The following is a 15035-nucleotide window of genomic DNA, read 5'->3' as shown; positions in this document are numbered from 1 at the left end:
TTATCTTCTTTCAGACTCTTAGAAACAACTGGCTTGGACAACGGAGAATTGATTCCTCCTATTTTGTTATTCTGAATCAAATGATGCCCAGTATCCCGGAACAAGCTACATAAACTCTTGGTCTGAAAAAAACAAAAACAGAAAAACAAAAGCAGAAAAGATGCAATGAATTACAGGCAAATAAAAAAAGCCCACATTATTCTTTAACATCATTTAGTTTTCCAGATAATTTCAGCATCGTAGAAACAAAGAGAATTAGGGAAAATAATAAATTCCATTGCATTGCCATGCTTTAACAGGTGAAACCATCACAAAAAGTTAGCTGCCTATCTCATTATTCAATTCTTAAGAGGAGACTTTTCAACCCAGGTCGATTGTGTATCTCATTAACTTGCTATCAGACAGCTTTTAGTCTTTGACACATATTTTATTTACTAATTTTTAGACAGAAGGGAAGGGAGAGAGAGAGAGAGGGAGAGAAACATCAATGTGTGGCTGCCTCTCATGTGTCCCGCCCCGGGGACCTGGCCCACAACACAGGCATGTGCCCTGACTGGGAATCAAACCCATGACCCTTTGGTTTGCAAGCTGGCACTCAATCCACTGAGCCACACCAGCCAGGGATTTTTTTTTAAATATTTTATTCCTTTATTTTTAGACAGAGGGAAAGGGAGGGTATAATTTCAAATTAAGTGGTAGAATGTATTTCTGTACAAGAAATATTTGTCTAACTACCACTGGCCTATCAATTATAAGTAGAAGAATAGGGCAAGTTTAAAGTTCAAAATAAAAACTTTGCATGGGAAAATTCAAACTGCAATGGCTGGAAAAGAATCTTACAGCAATTTTTAAATTGAACAACATGGATGAATCTAAATATCATTTATGTTGAATGAAAGAAGCCACCCCCCCAAAAAGGGGGGGAGTAAACAGAAGTAGGAAAGAAGGATAACAGAAAAGTCATGAAGAAACTATGAGGAGTAATGGATGTTTTCATGATCTTGATTGAGGTGATAGTTTCATAGATATATACCTATGTCAAAAGGTTTAAATCATGTACTTTAAATACATGTCAGTTATTATTATATGTCATTTATACCTCAATATAGCTGCTAAGACAATTTGACAATATTAAAGAAAAATTGTATATACTAAACATCATTCCCAAGCCTACAATTACAGTATTTCATAGATTCTAAAATGCAAATTTTTTCAAATTTTAACATCTCTGGGAAATTGGAATATTTCATGTAAGTGGTATTGTACAATATATAGTCATTTTTGTCTTCTTTCTTTCACTTTACATAAAGTTTTTGAAGTTCATCCATGTTTTAGAATGTATCAGTAGCCTATTACTTTTTTGAGACAGCTTTATTGAGATAGAATTCACATTCCATATAATTCACTTGAAATTCAATGGTTTTGGCATATTACATTATTTGTAGTCCATTCCTATTCACTGTTAAATAGTATTCACTTGTATAGATATACCAAATTTTGTTTACCAATTTACCAGTTGAACTGTGGTAAGTTTTGGGCTAGTGTGAATAATGCCATTATAAATATTCACATGCATGGATCTGTATAAATGCTGGTTTTCAGTTCTCTGGAGTAGGTTCCCAGGAATAATTTGCTGGGTTGCATGTTAAGTTTATATTTAATGTAGATTTTCTATCTAGTTGTTCTATTAAATATTAACAGTACAATATGGACATTTCTAAATGCTACTGTTAAATTGCCTATTTCTCTTTTAAATTCTTTTGGGTTTGCTTCATGTGTTATGATGTTCTATTGTTAGGTATGTATACATTTATAATTTCTATACTTACTTTACATAATATATAATTTATAAATTATGCCTTTCTGATTAATTGACCCTTTGATCATTATGACATGACACCCTATGTCTTTGTTTCTTGCCTTGAAGTCTCTTGTCTGAGATAAATATTGTCACTCACCTCTGTTATATTTGCTACCTGCATAGTACGTCTTTCCCATTCTTTTTTTAATAAGGCATCTTATTTTTATACTTTTTAGTGATTTTTTTAGAAAGAGAGAGGAAAGGAGGGAAGGAAGGGGGAAGAGAGAGAGAGAGAGAATTTGTTACCACAATTATTTATGCATTCATTGGTTGCTTCTTGTATGTGTCGTTACTGGAAATTGAACCCACAAACTAGGTGTATCAGGACAATGCTCTAACCATCTGAGCTACCTAGCCAGGTCTCTTTTCCATTCTTTTACTTCAACTTATGTATGTCTAAATCTAAGGTACCTTTGTTGTGGACAGCACATCACTGAACCTTGATATTTTAAAATCCAGTCTCATAATCTATGTCCTTTTCATTGGGGAGTTTAGTCTATACACACATAGTATTATTGTTGAAATATTTGGCCCAAATTTTTTGAGGTTCAATGGCAGAATGACAGCAAGGCTCTATATTTAATATCCCAGTATACCAATTGATTCCAATATCCATTGCAAAGATGTATGTGCTAAAGATGCAAATGAATCCATACTAAAGGATAAATTTGTATAGTGTATAGATATCTTCTATACAGCTTTTCTTACCTTTTCATACACTGCATTATCGAGGTAAGGGTAAACATGAAAAGCTCCCCGAATTCTCTTCACACCTGGATACAGCAATGGGACCATATTAACATAAGCCACACCATGAAATGAAAGCGGACTTTCATCATCTGTCTAAAGGAATAAAACCAGAGACCTATTAGTGTTACAGAGCAATGTAGTATAAGGTATGGAGCTCTAACTCAGCAATTCAAAGACCTGGCTTTAGAAACTAGCTATGTTACTTAACTACTTGACTTTGGGCCAGTAACAGACATTTTGGGTATTCATTTCTTTATTTTCAAAATGGCTTTAATAATAATATGATCACAGAGATAATGCATGTAAACAGTGTTAAAGAATAGTAATGGCAGTAGTTGGATCAACACACACTCAAATACATTGATAATTCAATAAAAAGTCAGTTTCACAATGCTGATTCTTAAGAAAAAGTAAACTATAAAAAACAACAATAATAACAACAAAATTTTTTTAAAACTCAGAAAGTATAGCTTTTAGCTTTAGTTCATAGATTTATATGAATGAAAAAAAAGTCTTACAAATCATCTGGACCAGTGTTGACAAATAGGCTTTATTTATTTTTCTGCCTCGTAGATCTTAGAAACTTTATTTTTAAAGTATTTTATTGTTGTTCAAGTAGACTTATCTCCATTTCCCCCCTACCACTACTTGCCGCCCCATCCCCCTCCCACCTACCACCCTTGATCCTATCCCCTTTGGCTTTGTCCATGTGCCCTTTATTCCTTTATACATGTTCCTTGATGATCCTTCCCCTACTTCCCCCCATTATCCCATCCCCCTTCTCTCTGGTTACTCTCAGTTTCCTCTTTATTTCAGTGTCCCTGGTTATATTTGCTTGCTTGTTTTTATTGTTGTTCAAGTACAATTGTCTCCATTTTCACCCCTCCACAGTCCCCTACCCCACCCATCCCCCCTCCCACCCTCGAACCTACATGCCCTTTCGCTTTCTCAGGGTGTCCTTTCACTTTCACATGCCCTTTTGCTGTGTCCTTTTACCTGTTCCTTGATGGACCTTCCCTTATTATCCCCTATTATCCCTTTCCCCCCTCCTCTGTGGTACTGTCAGTTTGTTCTTTATTTCAATGTTTCTGGTTGTATTTTGCTTGCTTGTTTGTTCTGTTGATTAGGTTCCATTTATTTGTGAGATCCTATGGTATTTGTCTTTCACTGCCTGGCTTATTTCACTTAGCATAATGCTCTCCAGTTCCATCCATGCTGTTATGAAGGGTAGGAGCTCCTTCTTTCTTTCTGCTGTGTAGTATTCCATTGTGCAAATGTACCACAGTTTTTTGATCCACTTGTTTACTGATGGGCACCTAGGTTGCTTCCAGCACTTGGCTATTGTAAGTTGTGTTGCTATGAACATTGGGCTGCATAGGTTCTTCTGAATTGGTGTTTCAGGGTTCTTAGGGTATAATCTGAGCAGTGGAATTGCCAGGTCAAAAAGCATATCCATTTTTAGTTTTCTGAGGAAATTCCATTCTGTTTTCCAAAGTGGCTGCACCAGTCTGCATTCCCACCAACAGTGCACTAGAATTCCCTTTCTCCACATCCTCTCCAACACTTGCTGTTTGTTGATTTGATTATGATGGCCATTCTCACCAGTGTGAAGTGGTGTCTCATTGTGGTTTTAATTTGCATCTCTCTGATGGCTAGTGATGCTGAGCATCCTTTCATATGTCTCTGGGCCCTCTGTATGTCCTTCTTAGAGAAGTGTGTGTTCATGTCCTTTGCCCATTTTTTAACTGGGTTGTTTGTCTTCCTGGAGTGGAGTTGTGTGAGTTCTTTATATATTTTGGAGATCAAACCCTAGTCCAAGGTATCATTGGCAAATATATTTTCCCAAGTCTCTATGGTCAATTAATATTCCACAAAGAGAGAAGAAGCATAAAATGGAGTAAAAATAGCCTCTTCAATAAATGGTGCTGGGACATCTGGACAGCTACATGCAAAAAAATTAAACTCGATCACCAACTTATACCATACATAAAAATAAATTCAAGGTGGATAAAAGACAAACATAAGTCACTACACCATAAAAGTCCTAGAGGAGAACATAGGCAGGAAAATCTCAGATATTCCATGCAGCAATATTTTCACCAATATGTCCCCTACAGCAAGGGACATAAAGGAAAGAATAAACAAATGGGATCTCATCAAAAGAAAAAGCTTCTGCACAGTAAAGAAACATCAGCAAAATGAAAAGGGAACCAACTGTACAGGACAAATAGCCTTTAACTAATGACTACATTCTTATCAATTGGTGGAGGTATGTTAGAGTACTGCATTGAGAGAGGGTCTGTATTTTAGGTTCACAAGGAAAGAGTGCCTTGATTGATCAGTACAATCTGTGGGGGATGGAGGATGTCTGCCATCATGGATGTATTTACCATCTGTAAAATGAAGAACATCCCCTCACTGGTGTGGCTCAGTGAGCTGGGTGTCATCAAGCAAACCAAAAGGTCACCAGTTCAATCCCCAGTCAGGGTACATACCTAGGTTGCCAGCCAGTTCTCTGGTTGGGGGGCATGTGAGAGGCAACCAACTGATATTTCCCTCACACGTCAATGTTTCTCTCCCTCTCTTTCTCCCTTCCCTCCCCTTCTCTGAAAATAAATCAATAAAATACTTTTTAAAAGATGAACATGTCAATAAATATGGGTTAACATCATTTTTAATGGCTGTATGGTTTGCCATAAAAACTTTTATAAGGAAAAAAGTGAAAGAACACACATTGAATTCTTACAGGTTAAAAGTAATCTTTTTGATATAAACTATTAAAATAACTAGAAATTAGCCCTGGCTGGTGTGGCTCAGTGGATTGAGCACTGGCCTGTGAACCAAAGGGTCACAGGTTCAATTCCCAGCCAGGGCACATGCCTGGGTTGCAGGCCAGGTCCCCAGTTGGGGGCACATGAAATGCAACCACACATTGATGTTTCTCTCCCTCTCTTTCTCCCTCCCTTCCCCTCTCTCTAAAAATAAATAAATAAAATCTTTTTAAAAACCCAACAGCTTGTTTTAAAAAAAATTAGAAATTAAAGTCCTATGTACGTACAATAATATTATGTTGTTTAGAAACCTAAGGAAACTTAGCCAATACATATTACATATTACAAAGGGAGAAGTGGTAACACGGTAGCAGTAATTTTATTCTCCCAAAAAGCCCATTTTAAAAATGAATAAAATAGCCCTGATTGGTGTGGCTCATTGGGTTGGGCATCGTCCCGCAAAACTAAAAGGCCACCAGTTTGATTCCTGGTGGGGACACATGCCCGGGTTGCAGCCAAGTCCCCAGTTGGGGATATGCAAGAGACAACTGATCCACGTTTCTGTCCCTCTCTTACTCCCCCACTCCATTCCCCTCTCATTTAAAAGAAATTAATATTTTTTTAAAAAATCAATAAAACAGTTTAGGTACTTAATTTTAGGTACTAATTGTTAAGTATCTGCTATATGCAATGAATCATGCTAGGTACTGTGGAGGATACAAAGCAGTCTACAATAGGATCCCTATCTACAGGGAGTTTATGAACAAACATAAAAGACCAGATATGCACAAGCAAAACAGTAACGAACCTATGCTAGGCTCGTCAAAGTTCTATCTTTTCAGAACAGTAGTACACCTATGAATCCTATTACTCCACTAATTAGCAGGCTAAAACATTGTAAGTCCAAAGTCTAAAAGAAATGATAAAAGACGCATTGCATTGAACCATATTGCCAATATTTAACTACTTTTGACCTATAAAAATAGCTATTTTGTATGATTTTACCTGTGGTAAAACTGTACTGATGGGCTACAGAGAAATAGGATGTCTAGGAATAAAGGCTAAGTTATTTTTAGTGAACAGTAGGGAGCTAGGGTGAGCAGTCATTCTGATTTGCCAGGGACAGTGGAGTTTCCTGGAGACTTTCAGCACTAAAACCAGGAAACTATTCAACAAATCAGGAGCAGTTGGTCATGCTAGGGAGCAGCCACATCAGTTCATATTTTCCATTGGTATTAGAATTAGAAGCAGCATTTCTTTTTAAAAACATATATTTTATTGATTATGCTATTATAGTTGTCCCATTTTTCCCCTTTGCCCCCTTCCATCCTGTACCCCCATTCCCTTCAGTAGTCCCCCTGCCTTAGTTTGTGTCCATGGGTCATACCTATAGGTTCTTTGATGTCTCCATTTCCTACACTATCCCTAACTTCCCCCTGTCTATTTTGTACCTACCAATTATGTTCCTTATTCCCTATACCTTTTTCTCTGTTCTTCCCCTTCCCCTTCTCTGCTGATAACCCTCCATGTGATCTCAATTTCTATGATTCCATTCCTGTTCTAGTTATATGCTTAGGTTTTGTGTTTGTTTGGTTTTTTTTAGGTTCAGTAGCTGACAGTTGTGAGTCTGTCAACATTTTACTGTTCATAGTTTTGATCTCTTTCTTAGATAAGTCCCTTTAACATTTCATATAATAAGGGCTTGGTGATGATGAACTCTTTTAACTTGACCTTGTCTGGGAAGCACTTTATTTGCCCTTCCATTCTAAATGATAGCTTTGCTGGGTAGAGACATCTTGATTGTAAGTCCTTGCTTCTCATCACTTTGAATACTTGTTCCCTGTATCATTTCTTTTGAGAAATCAGCTGAGAGTCTTATGGAAACTTCTTTGTAGGTGACTCTCTGCTTTTCTCTTGCTGCTTTTAAGATTCCCTCTTTATATTTCATCTCTGACATTTTAATTATGATATGTTTTGGTGTGGCCCTCTTTGGGTCCAACTTGCTTGGGACTCTGTGTGCTTCCTAGACTTGTATGTCTATTTCCTTTGCCAAATTAGGGAAGTTTTCTTTCATTATTTTTCAAATAGCTTTCCAAATTCTCGTTCTTCCTCTTCCCCTTCTGGCACCCCTATGATTCTGATGTTGGAATGTTTAAAGTTGTCCCAGAGGTTCCTAAGCCTCTCCTCATTTTTTTTAAAATTCTGTTTCTTCTTTCTGTTCTGGGTGAATGTTTATTTCTTCCTTTGTTCCAAACTGTTAATTTGAATCATGGCTTCCTTCCCACCATTGTTAGTTCCCTGTATATTTTTCTTTATTTCATTTTGTATAGACTTCACTTCTTCCTTTATTTTGCAGCTATACTCAGTCATTTCTATGAGCATCCTGCTCACCAGTGTTTTGAACTCTGCATCTGATAGGTTGGCTATCTCCAAGTTGCTTTGTTCTTTTTCTGGAGTTTTGATCTGTGCTTTCATTTGGGCCATATTTCTTTGTCTTCTCCATTTGGCAGCCTCCCTGTGTTTCTGTGTATTAGGTAGAGCTTCTCTGATGGTGTTTTCCCACCTGTTAAGTTATAAGAGGCGGAGCCTTAGGTATTCACCAGGGCAGGGCAACCTGCTTCACTTTGTGGCACTGTATGTGAGGGAGGGGTCAAAGAGGAAACAATGCCACTTGCTCGGCTCTTGACCTGTTTTCAGTCACTTTTCCCACTTCCTGTAAGTGGTGCCCTTTTAGCTGTTTCCCTGGCACTGATTCCCCAAGTGAGTGGGTTTGTGTATGTTCTAGGACCCTGTTGACCCTATAAACTGACTCTCCTGAAACACTAACAGTTTCTTCTGCTGCTACAACCCCCATTGGTTTTTACAAGCACAGGTTATGAGTCTTTATTTCTCCTGTACTAACCCCAGGCTGTGTAGTCTGGTCTGGGGCTGGGATTGCTCACTCGCCAGTTGTCACTCCCGGTTTTTATCCCTGCATGTGAATGTGGAACCACACATTATGCTGGCTGGCTGACAGTACAGCTACCTTGCTGCACATCCCCTCAGGCCCCGCTGCCGGTCTCCGCCCCTCTCACCCATCTGGATGAATGTTTCTTCTTTAACTCCTTGGTCACCAGACTTCCATACAGTTTGATTTTCTAGCATTTCTGGTTGTTGTTTTTTTTGTTTTGTTTTTAGATTGATTGTTATCCTTATTGTGCAAAGAGGAGAAGCTATCTACCTATACCTCCATCTTGGCTGGAAGTCAGAAGCATCATTTCTTATATAAATATTTTAAGTGAATCAATTTACCTTATCAAATTTGGCAGATTTCCCTTTGGGTTGAGTAACCAGAGGAACTCTTGTGATCTCTACAGGCCACAATCGGCAATCTGCAATTCGCTTCTGAAAACTGCACATCAAGAATCAGCCCATTAGCATTATATGCAAAAATGGAGTTAGTATAATTTAGATTATAGGGAAATATTTCTTTTAAAAAAAAAAGTAATGGAATACACATATATAAATTTGTATGAGGTAAGTGGGTTTTTAAAAACTTTCTCAAATCTATAAATTTATAAGTATATAAATTCTGAACATTATTCTAATATACTACAGAGGCAAATTATACATTTTAGAGCAATTCAGCAATATGAATCAAAAGCCTTAAAATATTAATAATCCTTGACCCAGAAATTCCACTTTTAGTGATATTTTCTAAACAAATAATCAGACCAGTATGCAAAGGTAGTATAAAATATGTTTATCTCTACTGTGAAAACAGATAGAGTGGGTCATCTAGTACCAGTTGACTGACAGTAAAGAGCTGTTTTATTACTTTCCTCACATAAGAAAAAAGCTGATCAAACTGAAAATCAACAACTTTTCTAAGATCCATCAAAGAATTAAGGTCATAGGGCAAATTGCCACCCTGAAATTTGGAGACATGGTCAAGTACAGAAAATCACAGCTGAGGTCAGCTTATAGGATGCAGAAGCCACTGGAGTCTGTAACAGGTAGAAACAATTTGAGGGTAATTTTGACATATTGCTGGAGGCTGAGTGTGGATGAGCAAGAGTTACAAACTAGGCGACCAGTCTTAAAGGTTCCCCACACTTTTTTTCATTTTAAAACAAGGAGCTACAGCAGATTCTCACAGTGAAGACAAGATAAAAATCCTCTTAGGCAGAGACAAGGAAAAAGAAAACATTTTGGAATATGCCCAGAGCGTTCTCCATAACAAAGGCCTACTCTTTAAGGTAAACGACAAGAGCCCTATCTGACCCAGGAGAAGTGTAATCAGGCATCTCCAGCCCCATCTAGGTTTCCTGCCTCACATAAGGGCAGGAAGAAAAAAAGGCTATAAAACACTTCTGAAGGTCACAACCCAGGGACTCAAACCTATTAAAATACTGAGATCATAGGCTTATAGGATACTTCCCCTCCTCAACACCTTACCACTAAATCAACAGAATTCCAGTATGATAACAGTAGACTATAACTGACAGATGACAAAACACAGACACTATCTAAGAAAGAGTTCACATGCAAACCCAGAGACAACAGGAGAAGAGCAAACAAGCAAAAAAAAGAAACTGAAGGCCTTTAGCACCTACAGCTAGAACAAACATTAAACACAGCCCAGCTCCTAGCCAGATTAACATAAAACCTCACACTAAAGAATCTAATTACCTCATTTCTTATTATTCAGTACATCATGTCCAGCTTTCAATAAAAAATTACAAGATCAAGAGTACTGTCATTAAATAACCTTTCATGTTCATGAACATCAAAACAATAAAATTAAAAATTGTATGAAACACTAAAATGCAACAAAAATTCAGCCCGAAGAGAAAGATACTATAAGGATTATACTCAGATAGGACACAGATCTTGGAATGATCAGATGGGGAATTTAAAATAATTGATTAATATATCAAGGGCTCTAATGAAAAAGCAGACAACATGCAGGAACAGATGGGTAATGTAAGCAAAGATACAGAAACTCTAAGAAAGAATCAAAAGAAAATGCTAGAAATCAAAAATACTGCAACTAATATTAATTTACCATAGAGACTTGGGTCTATTTCTGGGCTTCTCTATTCTATTCCATTGGTCTATGTGTCTGTTCTTATGCCAGTACCAGACTGTTTTGATTATAGTGGCCTTGTAATATAGTTTGATATCAGGTATTGTGATCCCCCCTAATCTTCTTTCTCAAAATTGCCACAGCTATTCGGGGTTGTTTACAGTTCCATATAAATTTTTGAAATGTTTGTTCTATATCTGTGAAATATGTCATTGGTATCTTAATAGGGATTGCATTGAATCTATAAATTGCTTTCGGTAATATGGACAATTTGATGATGTTAATTCTTTCGATCCATGAACACAGTATATGCTTCCATTTCTTTCTTCAGTGCAGTGTGGTTTTCTGGCAGAGGCATAAAATAGTGTAAAAATAGCCTCTTCAACAAATGGTGTTGGGAGATCTGGGCAGCTACATGCAAAAAACATTAAACTCAATCACCAACTTAAATCATACACAAAAATAAATTCAAGGTGGATAAAAGACAAACATAAGTCACTACACCATAAAAGTCCTAGGGAGAACATAGGCAGGACAATCTCAGATATTCCATGCAGCAATATTTTCACCAATATGTCCCCTAGAGCAAGGAACATAAAAGAAAGAATAAACAAATGGGTCTTTATCAAAATAAAAAGCTTCTGCATGGCAAAAGAAAACAGCATTAAAATGAAAAGACAACCAGCTGTATGGGAAAACACATTTGCAAATGATACCTTGGACTAGGGTTTGATCTCCAAAATATATAAAGAACTCACACAACTCCACTCCAGGAAGACAAACAACCCAGTTAAAAAATGGGCAAAGGACATGAACACACACTTCTCTAAGAAGGACATACAGAGGGCCCAGAGACATATGAAAGGATGCTCAGCATCACTAGCCATCAGAGAGATGCAAATTAAAACCACAATGAGACACCACTTCACACTGGTGAGAATGGCCATCATAATCAAATCAACAAACAACAAGTGTTGGAGAGGATGTGGAGAAAGGGAATTCTAGTGCACTGTTGGTGGGAATGCAGACTGGTGCAGCCACTTTGGAAAACAGAATGGAATTTCCTCAGAAAACTAAAAATGGATATGCTTTTTGACCTGGCAATTCCACTGCTCAGATTATACCCTAAGAACCCTGAAACACCAATTCAGAAGAACCTATGCAGCCCAATGTTCATAGCAACACAACTTACAATAGCCAAGTGCTGGAAGCAACCTAGGTGCCCATCAGTAAACAAGTGGATCAAAAAACTGTGGTACATTTGCACAATGGAATACTACACAGCAGAAAGAAAGAAGGAGCTCCTACCCTTCATAACAGCATGGATGGAACTGGAGAGCATTATGCTAAGTGAAATAAGCCAGGCAGTGAAAGACAAATACCATAGGATCTCACTTATAAGTGGAACCTAATCAACAGAACAAACAAGCAAGCAAAATACAACCAGAAACATTGAAATAAAGAACAAACTGACAGTACCACAGAGGAGGGGGGAAAGGGATAATAGGGGATAATAAGGGAAGGTCCATCAAGGAACAGGTAAAAGGACACAGCAAAAGGGCATGTGAAAGTGAAAGGACACCCTGAGAAAGCGAAAGGGCATGTAGGTTCGAGGGTAGGAGGTAGGGATGGGTGGGGCAGGGAGCCATGATGGGGTGAAAATGGAGACAATTGTACTTGAACAACAATAATTTTTTTTTAAGTTACAAAAAAACCCACTGCAACTAATATGAAGAATTCATTTGATAGGCTCATCAGTAGACTGGAAATAGCTAAGGAAAGAATCAGTGAGTTTGAAGATATATAAATAAAAACTTCTCAAACTGAAACGGGAAGTGGGAAGACTGAAAAAAAATCATAACAGAATATGCAAGAACTGTAGGACACTTACAAAGTAGGTAACAGGTACACCAGAAGGAGAAGAAAGTGAAAAAGGAGCAAAAGATATTGTTTGAAGTCGTCATGGCTAAGAATTTTACCAAAGTAATGACACACAAAATCACAGATCCAGGATGCTCAAAGAACACCAAGCACAATCAATACTAAAAAATCTATACCTGGGTATATCATATTCAAACTGTTGAAAACCAAAGAGAAAGTGAAAATCTTGAAAGAAGCCAGGAGGGAAAAAAACACCTCTTCTATAAAGGAACAAGGATAAGGGTTACATTGGACTCCTTTTAGAAAACCTGCAAGGAAGAAGAGAGTAGAGTGAAAAATTTAAGCCCTGGCTGGCGTAGCTCAGTGGATTGAGCGCGGGCTGGGAACCAAAGTGTCCCAGGTTCGATTCCCAGCTAGGGTACATTCCTGGGTTGCAGGCCATAACCCCCAGCAACCGCACATTGATGTTTCTCCCTCTCTCTTTCTCCCTCTCTCTCTCTCTCTCTCTCTCTCCCCCTTCCTTCCCTCCCAAAAAAAATAAATAAAATCTTAAAAAAAAAAAAAGAAAAATTTAAAGTTCTGAAAGAAACAAACCAGTATTCGACTGGATCCAGTGGGATTTTCCTTCAAGGTGACAGAAAAATAAAGATTTTCTCAAACATAAGTGGAGGGAATTTGTGGCCCGTAGGCATGCTTACAAGAAATGATAAAAGTGTTCAGAGAAAAGAAAAATGATATGGGTCAGAAATTTGAATCTGCTAAAGAAAAGGATGAGAGAACAAAATAAATTAAGGTGAAAAATTTTTATTTATTTTTATTTTTAGTCAAATAGATAAGTGTTTGTTTGAAGTAATAATAGGAACAATGTAGTCTTAACAAAATATTAGCCAGTCAAATCCAACAATGTATATTTTATATTATATACTATAATCAAGTGGGGAACCAGGGGTATACAGAAATTCACCATAATACCTGCTCAATCTTTCTGTAATTCTAAAAAATAATCTATTAATTGAAAATAAAACACTAGTTCATTCAGATTATATATATATTAATTCTCTTTTCTCATATTTCCGTAATCACCAAATCACTGACAGAGACTAATAGTTACCTATATGGTATCAAGGGTCCTGTTCTTTTGTACTATCTAAATCCTGATTTAATCTGGGCAAAAAGCAACAAAACACTATTTCCTAGCCTCTTTTGCATCTAAAGGTGACCAATGAGATACAGAGGTTATCAGATTGCAGGAAGATTCTATAAGACAGTCTAAAACAGCCAGCATGTGTTTGTTTTTATCCATAAGTACTCCCCTCTTCCAACTTTCTGCCAGGAACGTGAATGTGCAGGCTGGAACTTCAATAGCTCTTTTGGACCATGAGACAAGCTTGTGAATGAAGGGCACATGTTAAAAAAGGTCAGAGAAAGAAACACTGAGCCTATTTCCCTCATTACACTCAGGAGCCACCATACATACCAGCTCTGCAGTTGTTTTACATGAAAGAGAAGTAGGAACCCACCTTGGTTAATTCACCATCACTAGATGCCTCTCTTATTAGCAGATGTGCTGAAAGAGAGTCTCCTATCACCTTAACTGTATAGATAAAACTAACAAAAGTGACATTTCTTCCCACCTACAGTCTTTGTTCTTTAGACAAATTGCCTTCCTCTTCCTACCTGACCACCGCAGGAGGATCGAGATAGCAACGGCTCTCCAAGTCCCAAATAATCCTTTTCTTTATGGTCTCTGATTGGTTCCTAAATTCCCTGTCCTGTAAAATATAAGATAGGGACTTATGTTCTTTCTGTGTGCTATTGTTTCATCCTGCTCAATTTGTAGGGCATTCTTTTAATGGATTTGATCACAATATTTTTATTACTACTAATAGTATTGCCATAAGTATGACACCACTGTAAATACTATACCATCTTAAATTTTAGGGTACTTATACATTAATAAAGTATATAAGCTAAATTACTTATACTATCCTTACATCTATCCAGTACTGTTTCATAGAACCCCAATCAGTGATTCTCAACCCTGAATGCATGTTAGAATTATCTGGGAGCTTCTTTAAAGATAATCAACACCTGGGCATTAGTATTACTTTAAAAGTAAATTCTTATGTAATTGGTGGGGTTAAGGCTTGGCCATTGTTGTTGTTGTAAAAGCTCTCCAGGTGATTCTAATGAGCAACTTGTCTTAAGAACTAATGATTTAAACTAAACTATAATATAATCTCTAAATATTTAAAATAAAATACCTGACCAAAATGAAAATATAAATCTAAGAACAATATGAATTTCCACTAATCACAATAGTGAGAAAAGACACTGCATAATGTTTTCAAATATTTCAGCTTTAGCTCTACTACTTAAAATATTTAGTGTCAGGTATTACTCAACCATCTCATCTTACACATTATTTCACTGAAACTGTAAGGAACTATAACAAAGGTGACTATTGGAGTGATGATCTGGGAAGGAATAAAGAGGAAGGAGGGAGACTTTGACAGCATGCTTCAATTTCTTATTTTGACCTATGACTGTATTATTACCTACTCAAAAATAAATAAATTTAGAATTGATTTAATTCAAATGTACCTTTTATTTTTGGACATAACATGTCAGGAGACTTTTAAATCAAAATTAGATAGCTAACTGTATTATTCTGACACGTAATTGCTTTATTTTAACAAGTGAT

General features: G+C 37.0%; 1 protein-coding gene across 1 annotated transcript in view; it reads right to left on the bottom strand.

The window, feature by feature from the left end:
- Positions 1-15035, bottom strand: part of CFAP70 (cilia and flagella associated protein 70) — a 120055-nt gene that overhangs the window by 84904 nt on the left and 20116 nt on the right. The window contains 4 exon segments of the mRNA XM_045842232.1: positions 2-122; positions 2570-2704; positions 8674-8773; positions 14009-14103. Coding sequence (XP_045698188.1) covers positions 2-122; positions 2570-2704; positions 8674-8773; positions 14009-14103 — 451 coding nt within the window.

Source organism: Phyllostomus hastatus, unplaced genomic scaffold, assembly GCF_019186645.2.
Source record: "Phyllostomus hastatus isolate PE091 unplaced genomic scaffold, TTU_PhHast_1.1 phas_contig_38, whole genome shotgun sequence".
NCBI classification, from domain to species: Eukaryota; Metazoa; Chordata; class Mammalia; order Chiroptera; family Phyllostomidae; genus Phyllostomus; species Phyllostomus hastatus.
The sequence above is the reverse complement of the archived record's forward strand: the minus strand, read 5'-3'. Positions and strand labels throughout refer to the sequence as shown.